Source organism: Emys orbicularis, chromosome 4 (genome assembly GCF_028017835.1).
Source record: "Emys orbicularis isolate rEmyOrb1 chromosome 4, rEmyOrb1.hap1, whole genome shotgun sequence".
Taxonomy (NCBI): domain Eukaryota; kingdom Metazoa; phylum Chordata; order Testudines; family Emydidae; genus Emys; species Emys orbicularis.
Window position 1 is genome coordinate 107,835,895 of NC_088686.1, and position 20,317 is coordinate 107,856,211.

Sequence of the window (20,317 nt, forward strand, 5' to 3'; positions counted from 1 at the left end):
CTTCAAAGGGAGTTGGACCAGATCCCTAAATTCAAAGTCTCCCATGGGATTGTGTCTCTCTCCCAAAACAAACAGTGCAGTGACTATCTAGAAGAGAAGGGAGACATCCATTGCAGTAAGATGCAGGTGGGGACGGAGATCCTGCATCAGCCACTTGAATTTTCCTACAACATTCTGACAGAAACATTTTCATTTGAAATAGAATGTGCCTGATTCTCGACTGGTGCCTTGTAATCATTTACTTAGTTCAAAGTGGGTCTAAAACTCTTCTGTTCGTCGATTCATAGATTCCAAGGCCAGAAGGGACCATTGTGATCATCTAGTCTGACTTCCTGTATGACACAGGAATTCCCCCAAATTAATTCCTGTTTGAGCTAGAGCGTGACTTGGTAGCATTTTGCACCCACTTTCCACAGGTAAGAATGACTGCCTGGGGTGCATTACAGAACTGGGCACTGGCATGCTTTCCATCGCCAGGTGAGAGGATTGTCACGTGAGTTGCAGCTAGTATTTTTCCTTGACAGGTGGAGTTTTTGAATTGTTTTTAAGATGCAATGAGTGCAGACTCCCTCCTGGTTCCTCCTCATCCTTGGGCCAGTCTTTACTTTCCAGGGAGAGAATGCAGATTGCCCCTGCAGCCCTGTGCTTCCAGTTCTGGGCCCCACACAGGCCCACCAGTTTACCTGAGTCCTAACCTGCAACAGCGGCTGCTATTCCAGTGGTAAATTCACCACAATTCTACCAATGCACCTTAACCCTGACTTGCAATATGGCTATTCCAGTCCTCGGGTCTAGAGGCCATGGAGGCCTGAGAAATTGAAAATAACCATGTTCCACGCACCATTCTCACTGTCAGAAATGCCCTGCCACCAGCTACAAATCATGGCAACTTCCTAATACCCCTTCATCGATCTGCCACCAAACAAATGGGGTATTTCCTCATCCCACAAGCAATGCAGGACCAACTACATCAAGCATCCTGAATTCACTCTGCAATCTCAGCCAGGCACCATGATAATGTTGCAGTAAGATTGTGGGGGTGCAGGGTTGTCTTTGACAAAAATTCACTGTATGGTGTTGTTTTATTTAATCCTCGTCTCCGATTCTGTTTGTTCCCTGTTTACAGGAAGTAGCAATGGCAGATGGTGGGACAGATCCTGCTGTGTTCACCTCCAGCACTCTGCCCTCAGATCCCCGCCTCCTTGCGACAGTGACCAATGCCTACCTGGGCACCCGAGTTTATAGGGACATCCTCCATGTGAACGGGGTGTATAATGGGGCAGTGGGGGACACTCACCGTGCCGATGTCCCCAGCCCTGTCAACGTCAGAATCAACGTGCCTGGTGAGGATGGACTGACAGAGACCTTCACTTTGAACACCAGGACAGGTAAACAGACAGAGCCTCAGCTCCCAAGTAGCAACTACGTTCTTGTGCTTTAATGTTTTGTTTGCCTGATTTTCTTTTCTCCTCATTGTCAGTGACTCCCTCTTAGAAGCCTAGAAGTTAAATCTCTAAATCTCCCTACCAATGTTTTCATTTTCTATGTGATCGGATCGACACATTCTCTCTCCTCCATTCTTGGCCCCATGTTTCTAATAGAGCCAGAAACGAGCAGGGCTTTGTGTTTCCTTCTTGCTGTGTGCATGGCATCATGGACAGTGGTCAGACAAAAGCATGCATAAGTCTGTGCTATGTTCATAGCATACACACAGTGAAGACAGATAAAAAGGATAAAATACTCTTGTTGGAAGGGTTGCAATGTAACGACTTTATTTCTTAGAATTCAAAACAATCATACGCAAAAAAACCAAAACAGAGAGAGACAAAGCAGGCTGCTCCCTAAAAAAGAGAGGCACAACTCATCCCACCTTACTCTAGGCTGGCTGTCTGCAGAACTGAGTCTGATGATGGCATGTTTCCCTACAGAGCCCACTAGCCTGCAAGCAGGACCAGGAAACCCCTTAGAAATTTAAAGTGATAGCTTACACTTTAAACACAGTTTTCAGTACCCCGCAGTCTGGGAACAGTGAATGGCTTCTGCAGCGCTAGCAAGGAGCGCTCACATGCACATTTTAGGGGCGAATTTCACAGAATAGTGGCTAAATGTCTTTAAAAATAAACACACACATAGAAAGCTGTAAGGCCTGATTATACTGGACTCTGAAAACAGAGGACTTTTTCCACCTTCACATTACACTTTTAAGGTTGGTCAATTTCCCTTTAGCTGAGAATAAGACACTAGTGTTTATGCCATGTCTATGCACCTGCTGGAACCATGCTAGTAAATGATGTTTAACCATGACATTCGGTAAAACAGTTTATAACTGGGCTTGGAAGGATTCGATTTTTATTGATAAATGTTGATTTCACAGACAAACCGATGAAAAAATATTTCCATTGGTAATAATTGAAATTTACAGATAGGCAAAGTAGGAAAAATGCTTCTTGAGAATTTATCAGAGTTTGATTTAAGGCTATTTACTTTGTATATTTTGACATGTGATGCTATGAAGCTTTAACTTTTTGAATCTCAGTGTCTCCTGTCATTAAATAATTCTCCAACCCTCCCATTTAAATAGATTTTAAAAATGCTTAAGAATAAACATTGATATTACCAGTTGAAATTATTTCTAAAAAAAAAAATTGAATTCTGACAAGCCTATTTATAATATAATTCCTTCCATGGCTGCTCTGTCCTGGTAAACTATATTAGCAGGTACTTACAGGCAAGAACCATGTTTAAACATTTTTGGATAAAATGGTTCCAGTACTAGTGTAGACAGTGGATCAGCCAGAAATAAGATTCTGGATCACAACATAAGGAATGGATCCAGTTTAGTCTCCCTCTTCGCAGTTTGCACCTAATCTCGCTTACTCTATCTCACTCTAAAAAACTGGCACTTGAGAAAGTTTTTGAATTTGGTCCAGATCTTGAAATCCAAAGTTTGGGAGAGTATCAGAGGGGTAGCCGTGTTAGTCTGAATCTGTAAAAAGCAACAGAGGGTCCTGTGGCACCTTTAAGACTAACAGAAGTATTGGGAGAATAAGCTCAGATGCAAGAAGTGAGGTTCTTACCCACGAAAGCTTATGCTCCCAATACTTCTGTTAGTCTCAAAGGTGCCACAGGACCCTCTGTTGCTTTTTTAAAGTTTGGGAGAGTTCAGATCCAGCGTTTTGAGTACTTAGGTAGGTCTGTTTTAGAGACACTGGGCTGATTCTGCTCTCAGTTACAACAACATAAAGCTGGTGGGAGCGAGTGGAGAATCAGGCTTGTGAGATTTGGATCCAGAGTTCAGTTTTGAGGGTTGGTCCTGGCTCATTTCTTGCTTTGATAATAAATCACTGCTGGGTTTAAACTTACTGGGGAGGTTCATATTTCCTGTAGGCTCTATGGCCCAGATTCTCAATGATATTTAGCGGTCTAACTCCCATTGAAATCAATGGAAGTTAGGTGCCTAAATACCTTTGAGACTCTGGGCCCATGTGCACTTTATGTACCTGTTACAGTGGTACCTCCGACTGTCCTTTCTCCCTGCTCCAAACAGGACTCCATACAGGACAGGTCTGCACCCACCCAGATCCAATAGCAGGATCAGGCCCTAGATTTAGAGAACAGGCAGAAACATCTGAGAGCGGAAGCTCCAAATGATAACTCTGTTTGTGTCTGCAGGGACTTTCAGCCACTTGCTTCAGTCGCCAGGTTACACCGCCACCCACAGGATCTACGCCCACCACTCCCTCGTACACCTGCTGGCCTTCAGCATCACCATCAAGCGATCGACTACCAAAGGCCCGCCAGTGACTGTGCAGCTCCAGATGCAATTCACGCCACAGAGCCGAGATCTGGACTTGCACAAGGGGCAGGACTTCCAGGGAGTTCAGTGAGTGTGGTCATGGTAGGGTGTACCCAGCAGGGATGTGGCCTGAGGAACAAAAGGACTTGCCCTCTTTCCAACTTTCAAATGGGTGACAAAAACAGAGCTAGGACAATGGCTCGGGTTCTGAGAGGCATCTAGGCTGGAATGACTCTGAGCAACTTTACCCATGCTCCAGAGGGGCTGGGCCTGAGAGTCAGGCTCTTGGGAGCTGCCTCAGGCACTCGGTACTTTTGGTGGTGCCATGGCAACGGATGCCACGTGTCACAGCTACAGACATATCAACCACAACAGCCACTGACTAGAATGGAGGGAGAAGGGAGAGTCTGGAAAGCTGAGAGTTCTAGAGTCCAGCTCGACCTAAGTCGGGATTTCTTCAGTTTCCTGTTTGATGTTTATTTGATGTTCGGGGGCGGGAGGGTGTTAATTCAATTGACGGAGACAGCCCCACCCCCACCCCATCGGGTGGTGCCAGCCAGGAGGTAAACTTCAAGCTGTTCAGTGTCCCATTGCAGGTGGGTGCTGCCCAGAGGAGGGGCATCTTGCCATATTTTCCCACCAGGGGCGTGGAGAGGAAGACAATCTGAAGGGGGAAGAGAGCACAAGGTTTTTAGGCTTGAAATGAATGAAAGTTGGGAGCCTAAATACCTTAGAGCAGTGGTTCCCAAACTTTAACAACCTGTGAACCCCTTTCACTAAAATGTCAAGTCTCGCAACCCCCCTCCTAAAAATGAATATTTCCTGGGATTTTCTCCTTTACCTGAGTATAAATTATAAAAGCAGCGATCTTGGAAATATAATTTTTTTTATGACAAGCTTATTACACACTATTATTAATTATTTATTATTACGGTATTTTTATTACATTATGAAAACAGCAACACTCTTCCAAGATCTCACTTTTGTAGCTTGTATCACTTTGAATAAGCCTGTTATAAGACAAGGCTCCTATGTTTCATCAAGGAGTATCAGATGTGAAACAGCATGAAGGTATTTAAGAAGCCAACTCAAAGAGTTCGTCCTACACAAGCATTCAGGTCTTGAGCAGTCCAGGCAAACAATACACGGTACAACAAAGCTTAAACTTGTTCTTCATAATAATTTTAAAAACAAAACTAGCTACCTATTTAATTTTAAAAACAGCAAAAAATATCCACCTCTCTTTCCATTTCTTATAAGGAGTCTTGAAGTTTAAATCTCAGTGTGATAGACATGCTTGCTTTGATCTGCTTAGTTCTTGGAAGTCCAGGGGCTCCAGGCTGCTGGCCCCGTGCTGTCCGGAGTCCCTAGGGACAGCTCTGTCCGCCATTAGGGAATTTTTTCCTAAGAACCCCCTGTAACATTTTGCGAACCCCCAGGGGTTCAAACCCCAGTTTGGGAACCATTGCCTTAGAGGATCTGGGCCAACGAGACAATCCAGGGGAGGAAAGAGGGGGTGTAAATGGGAACCTTGGACTCTCCCCTACTCTGGGTCATCTGTCTATTTCCCCTGCATGTCTATTGGGCTCTCTTCTCACCACCCCTACGCTGTGCTCCACAGCTCTTGCTAATAACAGTGGAATGAGAGTCATGATACATTTCAGACTCGGAAGCTCTCTCTGGCGGTGAGAGTCCCACTTAGCTAAATGGGCCGGGGGGGAAGGAAGGCCCGTTCCACACAACAGTATGGGCCTGATCCTCAGCTACGATGAATTGACATAACTATTTTGGAGTAAACAGAACGACACTGATTTACACCAGCGGAGGATCTGGCCCCTTGAGTCATGCACTTTGTGACCCCTCTCTGGCTGCTGAGGCGAAGCTGCAATTTCCCATGCTATTTGCTGTATCTTGCAGATATATCTATGGGAAAACTTTGATCCCCGAGGTGGAGGGGGCTCCCCAGCCCACGGTGCACATGATCTGGACTCCGGTGCCGCAGGCTGTGACCCTACCAGGGGAGGAGCAGGAGAGAACCTGGGAGTTCCTGACCGCCGTGGCAGAGAGTGAAGAGGAAGTGAAGAGGTGCTTTAGCGAAGGAACGTCCCTGATTGCTGCTGGCTCCTTATACTCCTCTCACACCCAGGCCTGGGCAGCACTCTGGAAAGGATGCCGGGTCGATGTAGATGGGCCTCTCCCTTTGAGGCAGGCCCTGTATGGATGTCTCTATTACCTACTGAGTGCAATTCCTCCCCTGGATTCTCCTGACTTCCTCTTCCATGGAATCAGCCCCGGTGGGTTATCCAATGGCACGCAGGGAGAAGACTACTGGGGGCACGTCTTCTGGGACCAGGTGGGCTACAGAGGATTGCAGCCCATAATTCCATTCTGGGGATCAGACATGCTACAGCACTCCAGCCTGGGAGTGGGAAATGCGGCACTGGGTGGGAGGCGTGGCAACAGTCTACGTCTTGGGAGGCTGATAGGGCAAATCTTGGTCACCGTGCCCTGGGGTGTGTATCCTACAGCACTCGGAGGCTGGGAAGACAACTAATGGCAGGAGTGTGGTGGGATGTAGAACCTGCTGAACCCAGACCCTGTCCCTATGCCAGATTCATAACCCATTCTTGGCAGGGTTGACTAAGTATGTTTAGTGTGGTGACCAAAGTCAGCTCAGAGTGTTTCCCCCCTGCCAGAGGCTTATATCAGCACACGGTTTTCTTCCTATAATTGGCTCACTGCATGGACTATTTTGTAGTGTGGGCAGCAGTTACACCAGGTCTCTGGAACTGGTTTGGGTGGCCCTTCTTCCTAGCAATCTGTGGGGTGGAACAACCTTACCCCAAGTGCTGCTGCTGCGTAGGAACATCCTCCAGGCTCTCTGCCCCCCACTGGGGCACTATGGGAGAACTGCTTGGATTCCCCCAGAATGCTCTGATACAAACAGGGCTCGGGAGCGTGGCAGGTATGGAGACACCAACATGGGTGTGAGGGCAGAAATACTCCTGTGTGGGCACAGCTCAACCATGTTACTTTTAATGAGCTAAGGTGACAGTGCAACTAGCCAGTTACATGCACAGTTAACAGTGGTTGTGTTGGCAGGGCCTCAGCGGCTCCGGGAGTATGGATCCCACAGTATTCAGAGGCTGGGAGGGCAAGCCCTGGCCCTGGTGTTCTCTCTGGGTCCTGGCACACTCATTGTCCTAACCTCCCCTAGTTTCACTAAGTGTCTGACCTTATATAGACTCATTTTCTGTTTCCAGGACACGTGGGTATACCCAAACATCCTGTTATTTTACCCTGAAGCAGCCCGAGCCATCCTGAAGTACCGTATTCGAGCACTAGGTGGAGCCCTGAAGAACGCCCAGGAGCAGGGATACAAGGTAGGAACAGACTTGTCAGAAAACAAACAGAGACGACAGCCACCAAAGGAAATAAACCTCTTGATGCTTAGCTTGCCCTGATCTGTTCAGTTCAGAGGGTCATGCTCAGCCTCTCCGGGGGTATTTTTTCCGGCAGGGTGCTAAGTTCCCTTGGGAGAGCGCAGCCACGGGCCAGGAAGTCTGCCCTGAAGAGATTTATGGAGCTCAAGAAGTTCACATCAATGGGGATGTTTTGTTGGCATTTGAGCAGTATTATCACGCCACACAGGTAACCGAGACGCGCGCAGTGTGGTGCAGGTATGATGATGGTGCCAGGGAACAGGGCAGGCCCAGTGGCCAAATCTACCAGTCTACTGGGCAATTCCTTGGATGGGGTCCTTGGTCACTTTGCTCCTCCCCTCCCAGAGCAGATCGTCTCTGCTGTCCTTTCCCCCATTCACAACGGCCAGTAACACTCCCTGACTAGGCTCTCCACAATCTACAGTGGCCCTTCTTCAACGCCTGCTCCTCAGATATAGTTCCTTATTTCACTCTTCAGCATCTTGCTTTCCAACCCTGGACTAGTCTCTCTTTACCCTTCCCCTAACTACTGCTGGTACAACCAGTTACCAGAGTCCCCTGGACCCCCTAACAGCCCTGCTGCTCTCCTCGTGCCCTGAGTATTACATTTATCTTTCTCGTGTCTCCCTTGCCCTGAGTCTAAACGCTCTCTGAGTAGGAGCTAAAGAACCCCAAGTAAAGAGAAGCATTAAATAGCCCCCATTGATTTTTGCAGCTGTCAGTTTTCTCTGTCATCCAGTTAGAAACCTGTCTTCTCAAAAGTGGGTGGGGCTGACATGAAGCCTTTTAAGGGTATGTCAACACTGCATTGTAAGCCCAGGGTTAGGACTTAGGCTCAAGCGTAACCCTTCCATTTACACACACATCGTGCTAATCCAGGGCTCAGACCCAGCATCCCAGGACCCCACCGGTGTGGAGGGTCCAAGCCTGAGCCAAGCTAGGACCCAGGGTTCAAGCCCTATTACTTTGCAGTGTAGACACAGACCTGTTAGACTTATGCTCTGCAAGACCGCCAAAAGTATACCACAATCCGATAGGATGACTTTCTTTTTCTTCTGCATAATCAGACGGACAGTCAAGTTTTCCCACACAGCACCACAAATGTTTTCCCACAGCACCACACTATGGGAGGGCACTAGGACATTTGGGATATGGGTGATTGGATTTGGGCCCCATAAAGCAGTGTAGACGCTGGAGCCCCAGGTTGGGACCCAGGGTTCAACAATTTCTACCCTGGTGTTACAAATGAGTGTAGATGCTCAAACCCCTAGGTTAACAAACCCAGGGTCTGCTAACCTGAGTTGTACTAACCCTGGGCTTACACTACAGTGTAGACATACCTGAAATGTCTCTTAGGCCTGAAAATTACTGGCAGGTACAAAGTCCAGTCCACAGAGCTGTTTCCTCTGGGAAAAGCCTGTCACACAATGTGTGCAGAACAGGACAGAGGTTCATTTTCTCCTATAGTCTCCTCTACCCATCAAGCACAGGGAGAGGGTGGTGCTCCCCTCCATTGTGTGGAATTGCTTAGAGTGGGTGGTATGAGATTTCCTCACTAAGGAGATTACACACACTTCAAATGAGTCAATGGGCCAAATTCAGCCTGGTGCAACTCCTGCTGAAATCCATGGAATTGCATCCACTTATGCTAGTGCTGAATTTGGCCTTAGTTCTTTACTGTGGAGGTAGTGTCTAGGGTGGAGGATATATTGCACACTACTGCTGAAACTTCAGGGATATCCAAGCCTGTACACAAACTCCACTGGGAATAGCACCCCCAAAGAGCAGTGCAGTATCAGTCAAGTGATGAATTGGACAAAGGGAATGTGCTTGTGCTGACGCTGGAAAAAGGCAAGGGAAGCAGCTGCTGTGATTTCAGCCAACAGGCTCTTGGGTCAATGTCCATCTTCTTTCCAGCTCCCCATCTCTCTGGGTCTGGGTACCAGTGTCTCTGTTCCTCGTAGCTCCCCATCTCTCTCTCTCTCTCTGGGTTTGGCTCCCTCCAGGACCAGAAGCTGTTCAGGGAGGAAGGAGCCTGGGACGTGGTCAGTATGGTGGCTCAGTACTGGTGCAGCAGGGTGGTGTGGAGTCAGGAGGAGCAGTGCTACCACATCAAAGGTAATTCCCCTGCCTGGGAGCTGGTTTCTGGGAGAGGACTTGGCAGGTGAAAGCCCACAGCTTCTCCAGCTTGGCCTGCCTCACTCTGGCATATGGTAACAGCTGTTCTCTGCATGGAATGCACTGGCTCTCAGGTCCCCTGCATTCCTGAGCAGCTACTATGGGCTTAACACCCAGCTCCCACTCAGACCCAGCATAGCTTTACTGTGTGCTCAGAGAGTGGCTGGAGCAGCTCCCTTGCACCTTCCAGGCTCACCCAGTCTCCCACTCTCTCGGGCCCTGCATTGCACCCTTCCAGACAGGATGGCCATAGGCGTGGAGCTCCCCGTATCTGCCGTTGTCGCTGCATCAGAAACAGATCTCATTTCAGTTCTGATAAGGATGTGCCTTGTGCTACGCGGGAAATGGAGAATGTGGCCCTCATCAGAGTAGAAATAGGAGCAAGGAGAGGATGGTGGCACAGCCCAGTGGGCTAGCACACAGGCCTTTAGCCTCTGCAGACCTGCGTTCAAATACTGCAGTGAGTTGCATGCGAAAAGGTGTTTTTGTCTCATCCTACAGCCCACAGGCGAATTAGTCAGCATCACCTACCCAACACGTACTTTGGCATGTCTGGGGGAGGTGGAAGTCTAGCATAGCATCACCTCTTCCCAAGAGCCAGAAGAGATACGGAGCCTTCTTCCTTCCTGCCAGCTCCAGGGACAATGAGATGGACAAAGCATATTACGCCTGCCATGGTTTCCCCTTCCCCCTTGCTGAGTGAGGGGCAGCAGGCCAGAGGGGAAAAGGTGCGTCACAGCTGCCCCTTCACTCTGTGCTGGGAGTTGGGCCATTTGTCTGGGCTCACTGGAGAAGAAAGACCCAAAGGAGAGCTCAGTGTGCCTCAAAACCTTGTCTATCTCCCCAACAGAGGACGGCCCAATAAAAGACATTCCCTCCCACACCTTGTCTCTCTCAGGAGAAGGAAGAGTAAGATCAGGACCGGGGTGCCTGGGCAGAGCTGTGTGGGGCCTGGGATGGAATAATGGGGGCTGTTGTGTGTCAGGATGGACGTGCATGAGCAGAGCTGTGGTTGCAGAATATTGGAAAATCCTTGTACTACCTACAACTGGCTCTTTCTTCCTGAGATCCCATTCACTGTGCACCAGTGTTTTAAAGAAAAGGTTATTGTTAATCTAAGGGATCCCCCTGCTACTGGGAAATTAACGCCTCTCTATCCCCAGGGATAAGCTTCTCCACTCCCATATAGTAAATGATTGAACACAGTGCTAGGGGAAGGTACCAGATTCACCACTGTGGAGTTAGGAGCTCTAACTATTAATTCAAAGAACAGGTACCACGCATGCCGCTCCATCCACATCACCCTGCCAATGGGCCTCAACCCTGAGGCTAAGGAAACATCACTATGGCTCAGAAGGTAGTCCAGAGTCTGTAACCTCTCTAGTAAGGCTGCCAACACAGGTGCCAGTGATGTATACTTCTCCACTGGGAGCTGCACTGAGATCCCTGCTTGCTTCCCAAAGGCCACCCACTAACACTAAGGCTAGGTCTACAATACCCGCCTGAATCGGCGGGTAGAAATCGATCTCTCGGGGATCGAATTATCGCGTCTCGTCGGGACGCGACAATCGATCCCTGAATCGACGCTCTTACTCCACCAGCGGAGGTGGGAGTAAGCGCCGTCGACGGGGAGCCGCGGAGGTCGATTTTGCCGCCGTCCTCACAGCGGGGTAAGTCGGCTCCGATACGTCGAATTCAGCTACGCTATTTGCGTAGCTGAATTTGCGTATCTTAAATCGACCCCCCCCCCCCGTAGTGAAGACCTGCCCTTAGCTACAATGCAAACCAGCGACCTCAAGGGGAAAGGTTCCATAGCCTCTCACCAATCCCCGGAGCAAGGGGTTTAAAACAAAAGGACAGGCAGTGCCCTGGTGTGACGTCTTCTCCCTCTTCCTCCAGGTGTCATGCCCCCAGATGAGTATCACTACAGTGTCGATAACTCTGTTTATACCAACGCCGTGGCCCAGAGGAGGTAACACGTATGATTTCTAGAAACACTGAACCATTCTTCCAGACTCTGATCAGTCTTCCCTGCTGCTTAGCAAGCTGGCGGGTTTCAGAAGAAAGCCCAGGCTCCAGGAGGCATCAGCGGCTCTCCGAAGCTCATGCTTTGGGCCATGGTCTTTCAGTCTTGCTATTTCCCTTGTGGGCGACTGGCTGGGTTAGCGCCTTTGCTTCCAATTCTTCTTATATTTTGCTCTGTAAAGCATTGCAGATATCATATAAACAGTCTCTCCTCACTCCCCTGCCCACAGCTTGAACTTTGCAGCCGACGTGGCCCGTGATTTCCAGATCCCTGTCCCTGAGGAGTGGCAGGAGGTTGCCAAGAAAGTCAAAGTGCCGTTTGATGCAGCCAGGAACTACCATCCAGAGTACGATGGGTACAGCCCAGGTGAGTCGGAGGAACAGGAAGGGGAGGGGCTGCATCTCAGCCTCGATTTGTCCTTTGAGGATGCTTTACAGCACAATAGTAACCTCGGATCCTGACTACGTAAGGCTTAGGGCAAGCACTGCGTTGCTGGCCTGGTACTTTCTCTATTGAAGAAGGGTTGATGCTGATGCGGTGTGAGTTCTGGTGGGTCACCTAACCCAGGTTCTTATTGTAGAAGGTGTGGCTACTGAGCTGTTCTCTGCACTGGATGGGATGTTTCTCATCTCTGGGTTGTTATTAGGCTTGGAAGGATTCGATTTTTATTGGTAAATGTCAATTTCACTGTCCATACACAAAGTGATGAAAAAATATTTCCAGTGATAATAATTGAATTTTACCAATTGGCAAAATAAGAAAAATGCTGCTTGGGAACGTCTTAGAATTTGATTTACGGCGATTTCCTTTGTGTATTTTGACACGTGATGTTGACAGTTTTTGTTTTAATCGTTATAATGCTTTAACTCTGAATCTCAACGTCTACTGTCATTAAATAATTATTGTCTGACTCCCTCCCATAATTTCCCACAACAGTGAACATTTAACTGAATACAAATCTAATAACATGTTTAAAAATAAACATCAATATTATCTATCAAAACTATAAAAAATAAAAATCGACTTTTGCCACACCTAGTTATTATTAAAGAAGTTGGCCTATGTCAAGATTTTCTTTGCCAGGGATAGGTCCATAGTGCCTGGGGAATTTGCCCTTTCCCTGGTTGCGAGTGGCACGGTTACTGTTTGAATGTTTGTTTAGACATTGAAGCTACATTTGCAAGGCTGAGCTCCACGGTAATGCCTGCAGCTCCCTGGTTCTGTGTATGCAAAAAAGATAATTGCGCACTGAAACGTTAACTCAGTTAACATCTGCTTTGCCACGAGAGTGCCTGCTTGGTCCTAAATCTGGGGTCGTGCGTGTGCACCTGCATTTCTGTGAGTCACTCCATTGTGCCTTGTTTTGAGAAGCTGCCTTGCCTGGTTAACACCATGTTAAAACTGGGCATTTGGGGTGATATCCTGGCCCTGCACAAGCTTCCAGAGAAGGTACCTGCTAGGACCATGTCCATGAAAAACTTTCTAAACAAACTGGAAATCGCTGTGTCTTGATCTAACTTCCAGCCAGCCAGACCTGAGCCATACCCAGCTGATCTCCTGTGTCCATGACCCACCGTCTCTAGGCTTGCTTTGCACTTCAATTATAGTTTTGCTCTGTTGAAATGGCATCACATGGTTCTCAGTGTATTGCATTAAATGACTCCCTATCAAATTAGCTTAATGTACTAGTAAAACATTGCTCTTTCTAGCTGCCAGCCCTGCACGCTCCCCCTGGGATCTGAGATTCAAGTTGGGCCCATCACCTGTCATTCCTAGTTCCCATATATGCCCTGCCCCTCTGTCTGTCCCTTCCCCAGGTAAGCAGGTGAAACAAGCTGATGTTGTCTTGCTCGGATACCCAATGATGTATCCCATGAGCTCTGAAGTCCGAAGGAATGACCTGGAGATGTATGAACCTGTCACTGAGCTGGATGGGCCAGCCATGACCTGGGTAAGCTGCCAAGCGGAGTGGAAGCCAAGTGGTTTCAGTGTGAAAGGGGTGAGCCTCCTGCAGGGCTCAGCTCCTCGCAGTGCACCCAGGAGGCACCTGTTTGGTTCTCTTTCCTGCAGAGCATGTTTGCGGTTGGCTGGATGGAGCTGAAGGAGATCCAGAGGGCGCAGAGTCAACTGAACAAGTGTTTCAACAACATCACCGAGCCATTCAAGGTCAGGCAGGTGCAGTGGGGTTTGCCCCCTACCACTGTAGATAGATGGAAGGCGAGTCTATCTGGGCAGGTCTGTAATGGCTGGTCACAAGCGGCCCATGATGCTGACAGATGTCACTCAGACTGGCACCTACATTAACTGTATTATCAGTTACTGCAGCCTCTTCTGTGTTATTGATTTCTGTCTTGCCTACTGCAGGGCAGTTCACTACCCCCATCTCCCTGCGCACTGATGGGCAATGGGGGAATGGCACCACCACCCTTCTCCCTCTCCTCTCACCAGGGGAAGCAGGGCTAATGTGCAGGCATCATGCTCACCCCAGATTCCTTCTCCTCGTTATGGGTGGGGGCAGTGAGACAAGCAGCACCCTGCTCTGCTCTCCCGGCCAGCTCCTCGTATCAAGGGTGGGCCGCAGGGCCAGGGGCATTGCAACACCACCACCCCTCAGTGCTAGGAGAGGGCCCACTCTCAGCTCCCAATTCCCCTCTTTCCAATGGTGACTAGATCTCACCCACCATGGCTCCCTTTCTCCTTCTGCTGGGCAAAGGGCTGAGGAGCAGGGAAGACCTAAATAGGGTTCCCCTTTTCCCTACAGTGGGGCAGCAGGACTATGTGGGAAGAATGCATCATACCCACCCTATCCTTCTGTGGCAGGAGTGGGGGCAGTTCTCTGGGCTCCCAGGGGACCAGACAAGTGATGCTCATAATTAACACTTTCCAACCGCATGTAATGTTATGAAGCGTAACTAATAAATCCTGACATGGCCTAAGTCATTTCTCTCTCACGCGTTGCTGTAGATCTGGGTGGAGAACTCCGACGGGTCAGGAGCTGTGAATTTCCTGACGGGCATGGGGGGATTCCTGCAGGCCATCCTTTTCGGATACACGGGGTTCAGGTGAGAGCGCTAGTGCAACCCATTGAATTTCTTGACAACCACAACAAAAGATCTCTAAGAACCTTCACGTTTAAATGTAGCAAGATGACTGGTCCTATGGCGAAAGCATTCAGGATGCTGGGGCTTAAAGTCTTTCCAGTCTATGGCATCATCTCTGAATGGAGGGTACTATCCCATCCACATCCTCTGACAGCTCTCTGCAGGTAATGGACAAACAACAACGCTTACAATCCCCTAGGAGCCCAGATGGTAACTAGTGAATTGCAGAGAACAGGGTGGGATTTTCAAAAGCACTGACCTAACTCTGCCCCCGTTGAGGTCAATGGTAAACCCATTATCATCAATAGGAGCAGGGTCAGGCCAACACTGAGCCCTTCTGAAAATCCCACTCAGCTTCTCCAATGGAGATTGAAACCCCAGTAGGATCAAAGGATCCCATAACACTCCCTAGAGGGTTCCATGCCTTAGCCTCCCAGATTTTTATCTTAGGTATCCAGACCTAGCCAAGTCAAAGTAGGGGGTAGCTCCAGCTTCTTCACCAACTAAGGTGGGAGGGACAAGGCCACCAAGGGTATGGCTACACTAGAAGCACTACAGCGGCACAGTTGTAGTGCTATAGTGTAGATACTTCCTACAACAATGGAAGGGATTCTTCTGTAGTAAATCCACCTCACCGAGCGGCGGTAGCTAGCAGTGTCTACACTGGAGCTTAGATCAGTTTAGCTACATCTCTCAGGGGTGTCAACCTAACTTTGTAGTGTAGACCAGCCCTAAGACCTGAATCCATTAATTCTGAAAGTATTAGTTCGATCTATCTTGATTAAAAAATTAGTGCAAATACCCATAACAAATTTTTTAAAAAATTTTATAATCCACTTTATATTAATAGGCCAGTTTCCAAAAATGGAAGTCAACCATCAACATTAAAATACACTTTTAAAAGCAAACAAAGTAAATATCTTTGAATGTGCCCTGTATAGCCTTACAGAACGGAACATTTTGCGTAAGCTTTTAAATCTGCCTATTGATGCTTTATAAATTAGATAGCAAGAGATTGCCCCTCTTAAGTAATGTCATAAATAGACTGACTCTTGTTGTGTATTTGAAATATATGCTGGATTAGATTTTCTCAAAATTAATGGAAATCACTGGAAACACATCACAGAAATCACTTCTTGAGGTGACAAAAGGCTAAGTCAAACTTTGACATTGTAAATATTAAAGTTGGCCTGAATCTCAGGGGGACTGGTCTCCCCTCTCGATAATAATACTAGCATCCTTCCCATTTTAAAAATGGGGAAACTGAGGCTCAGAAGAGCAAGTGACTTCCTCAAAGTGACATGATAAGTCAGTTGCAGAGCTGAGAAGCTACATCTCCGGAGCCTCAATCCTGTGTTTCAGCTACAAGACCATCTTTTCTCGCCTCGGGTACTACTTGAGAGTAGAGCTGGTTGAATGTTTTCCAACAGAAGAGTTTTCCATCCGAAAATGCTGATTCGACTAAATTGATACATTCCAATACATTTGATGGAAAATGTTTCATTGAGATCAAATTATTTCATTTCAACCTTATTAAACTGCTTTGGTTTGATGTTTCTGAAACAAAATTTAGGAATTTTGGATCTGCTGTGATATTTCTAAGTTTTGACTTTTTGTTCCAATTCAGAATTTATTTATTTTTAAATTAAATTTCCCACGGAACAGGAATTCTAGTTTCCAACTAGCTCTATCTGAGACCTCCCCTCCCACTGTGGGCAGGGGGTGTCAAAATAACCCGTTAGCAAACTACCATTTTACAACGCCATTTTCTACCTTCCCTTTCTCTTCTCTGCTGGGTAGGAAGATGGTGATGAGCAGACAGAAGCGCTCTCCTCTCTAGCCAGATGCATCTCCTAAGGTTTGGTTTCACCCAGTGGTGTACGAATCATTGGCCTGGGATATCACCATCAAGTGATTTATTGTGACATCAGGGGAAGGAGATTGTTTCCTACTGACACACAAATATCCTGGTGAGCAGCATTCAGGGAGAGAGATTACAGGAAAGGAACATGGCTCTGCAGGGGACTCTGTTCAATCTGTTTAAGATTTGCCAGAAGCTGGTAATAATGTCTGAGCCCTTTTACTAACGCAGTTTTTTCTGGTTTATTCATAATTAACTGTGGGGAAAGTGGCTGCAGCCACAAAATTTATATCCAGATACAAGAGACCCAGAGCAGAGCAAAGCCAGCTAAATCAATATTGAATTAGAGCAAAGTAGAGATCTGGATATCACCCTAATGACCAGGCACACCAGCCTCCAGGCTTAAAAACAACATCTTCCCCACAGAACCCTCTGTTGCTATCTTCCCCACAGTGACAGAGAAACTGTAAATAACTAAAGGGCCCAAAATAGACCACGTGGTGGAACTCACCACTGACATCAACTTCTGAGGAAGGGAAATATCCAGCTGAGACTGAAAAACTTGGGCTGGCACGGTGAGAATGGAGCCAATTCAGAGCAAGAGTTGCGAGCTCACCTGACACACATGTGGAGCCATTTCCAAGTGTTCCTGCCCTATGGGTCAAAGCCAGTTGCACCTGCAATAAGTAAATGGTTTAAAGGGGAGCCAGTTAGCTGCATGGGAAGTTGTGGTTCTGAAAAAAAAATTGAACCTCTGAGTTAGAAAAAACTTAACTAAAGTCTCCTCAGTGGCCCTAAAAGCAGCACCCAGAGAGCACTTTAGAGTGGTCAGATCTGATGGATTTTCAAAGCTAAGGCCACAGCATTTATACCCAAAACAGATGTGATTCTGGTCCTGGAACATATTCTTAAAGAGCTTAGTTGAGGTCAGATCGAGTTTAGAGGCGGTAAGATTGATACGTAGCAAAATACTTAGTGCTAATGAGTTGCATTCATTGTTGGTGTGTGTGGTCAGTATTAGGTGTGAGAAACTCCAAAGTCTCTGGTAGACACAGGTGTGAGTTGCAGGTTTCACCATCCAAACTCCAACCTTAATCGCCATCTTTCCACCAGTCAAAGGTATTTGGACTCCATGTTCCACTTAGACATGGACTCAAGCCACAGAGTTTGAATCTGAATCCAAATCTCCCTTAGAAAGCAGACTGAGATGACTTCCACCCCTCCTCCAGCTCATTTCACGTGGGCCTCCAAACAGACATCATAGTATATCTGGGTTGGAAGGGACCTCAGGAGGTCATCTAGTCCAACCCCTGCTCAAAGCAGGACCAATCCCCAACTAAATCATCCCAGCCAGGGCTTTGTCAAGCCGGGGCTTTATCACATCGGCTGCTAACAACCATTTGTCACTAGGACACTGGGCCAGAGTTGAACCAGTAACCTAGGTTAAGGCTCCACATGCCATTAGCATGCTCCAGAGCCACCCAATCTTTTGTGATGTAGTTCTGAGTTAAGCTGTTGCCAGTAGCTCAGGTGACAGTGCTGGAAGAGTCAGTCATGAGCTGTGGCACATTGCATGCCACTTAGCAACTGCTAAGGAAACTAACCGGCAAAAAGCAGATTGACTAGGAATTATTTTTTGTAAAGAACTAAAGACACCGTAGCCTAAAGTCCATCTCTGCAGTGGCCGTAGAGAGTAAGAGCTACATGAGACCATCACTACCAAACTCTGCCCGGAGGGAGTTATTCACAGAAAGGGAACTGATTCTCCCTCTTCTACAATCTGCTGTGGTTTTTGGATTTACACAGAGGTTCCCTTCCCTATTTGATGAGCTGGTTTGCTCCAGGTGGAGGTAATAGCAGACACTTTGCATGCTCAAACCAGCAGCTGTGCTGTATTCTAGCAAGGCTGTTCTGGGAGATGCTCAGGTTCTCACAGCTGGTATTTGCTTTAGTCCTGTTGTTGCTCCCAGCTCAAGAGGGGGTGCTGGAAGACTCACTGATATTCTAAGAAAATGACAGCCCAAGAAGGAGAATACCCAGTGTCTCTTCCCCCGTGGATGGAATTCACTAACATAGCCCCTGACTCCCCTCTGCCTTTCCTAGGATCACCAAGAGCAGCCTGAACTTCGACCCCATATGCCCGGACAACATCAGCAAACTCAAAGTCACTGGAGTCTCTTATCTTGGAAGCAAGTTGAACTTCACACTCACCAAAGAGAACGTTAGGATAAAGGTGACAAAGTCCTCCCGTGACCCGCAGCTGGCCCCCCTGGAGGCTGTGCTGGTAGCATCGGGGCAGCACATTCCCTTGCCCGAAGGTACAGTGTCTCCCCACTACATCACTGCGCTGTGCATCTCTGATCTTTGCTGCTGGGAAAAGTTAGGGGGCAGCAAGGCATCTGGGTCTCCCAGTCCTACACCCTTCCCTGGAGTCACTTCTGCTGGCAGAGCCGGCCTTACAGGAGGGCAACGTGGACGACCGCCCAGAGTGCCGTGGTCAAGAGGCAAGAAGTGGGGTGGGCCTGGGGTGCGAGACCACAGAAGGGAGCTCCAGGCAATGGGGGGGGGGCAGCAGGGCCCAGAGGTGATGGGGGGCTGGCAAGCCTGGGGAGTCAGTAGGGACCGGGGGGATGGGTGTGGAATCTGGGGAGGTAGCGGGGACCAGGGGCGGATGGGAGCATGGATGGGGAGACAACAGGGGCCAGGGATGCCAAAATACAAGTTTGCCAAAGGTGCTGTTTTTCCTAAGGCCGGCCCTGCCTCCTGGGAAAAGCTGTGGCTGCTATAGTGCAAGCTGGCCTATGACCTGCACTCCTAGACCATTGCTTACAGCACCACCTGCTGGCAGAGGCAGGGACTGGACTAGCTGTCAGCTCCCCACAGCCAAGGCTGTAATCTCCTGCCCTCCGCAGCCTGTCCTACTGGAGTAGGCTGGGGGCATAACTATCTGACTGCATTTCCTGCTTTGAAGCTGACTCAGTAGAACACACTGGCACTGGATGGTACCTTAACATAGGAGACTAAAGGGAATAACCAGAGAGAGGGTGCTTAGAGCCAGGGTCCTTCTCACAACTTGTGTGTTTGTTTGTTTCCATCGCAGGGCAGAGCGTCTCCTTCGCCACAGCTGCTGGCTGGATCCAGAGAGCACCCACCGAGTCATTTTAAGTTGTATTTGTCAGGGCAGGTATTAAAACCACCAAAGCTATGCAAACATGGCAGGGAGCAGGCGTCCTAGAGCAGCGTGGCCTGGGAGCCCCTGCTGCATTGTGGAGCAGACTGAGGTTTGGCTGCACAGGCCCCGCGCATAAGTGACGTGCTCCGGGGGGAGGCTGTTTGACTTCCCTGCTTCCTTTGTGGCCAGTGACCGGATGCTTGGAAAATGCTAGACCAGGGTGGGGAGGAGGGGAAAGCACCATCCTCCTGCTCTTATTGCCCTTGGGAAATGGTTTTATTGACAGCTGAATTTGATTCACCTCCCAATTACCTGCCCTTATTACCTCCCTGCAGATTTGCTGACCAATATTTACCCCTTCTCTGCTGGGCTCAGCTCCTGCAACATCCCTTTGAGCACTCATTTATGGCACTTCCTTAAGCTTGCACCTAGTACCTTTGGCAGCATGGGAGCTGGGTTTTGCCCTCCGTGCCTGGTACAATGTGTCACACACACATGATGGAGTGACAGCAGCTGCTCCATAGTTAATATGACATGTCATTTTCCATCACATGGTGAGAGTTTCAAAGGCACAAGGGGCAGCTAGGCCACCTCCAACTCCCATTTGTGCCTTTGAAAATCTCTCCCTAAAGTCTGATTTTGGCCACCCACCTAAAACACACCAGACGAAGGAATATTGACTCAGATGGGTAGGTTAGCTTGGGAACTGAGGAGGAATGTTTCTACCCATTCTGAACAGA

General features: G+C 48.3%; 1 protein-coding gene across 1 annotated transcript; it reads left to right on the forward strand.

The window, feature by feature from the left end:
* The first annotated feature begins 1,130 nt into the window (after positions 1–1,130).
* Positions 1,131–19,570, forward strand: PGGHG (protein-glucosylgalactosylhydroxylysine glucosidase). The gene is made up of 13 exons (XM_065404151.1): positions 1,131–1,388; positions 3,673–3,883; positions 5,714–6,149; positions 7,060–7,179; positions 7,316–7,447; positions 9,246–9,357; positions 11,317–11,389; positions 11,673–11,809; positions 13,261–13,394; positions 13,514–13,618; positions 14,408–14,505; positions 18,509–18,723; positions 19,506–19,570. Exons 1-13 carry the CDS (start codon positions 1,136–1,138, stop codon positions 19,568–19,570), a joined length of 2,091 nt encoding a protein of 696 aa, XP_065260223.1. The 5' UTR covers positions 1,131–1,135.
* The last annotated feature ends 747 nt before the right edge of the window (positions 19,571–20,317 follow it).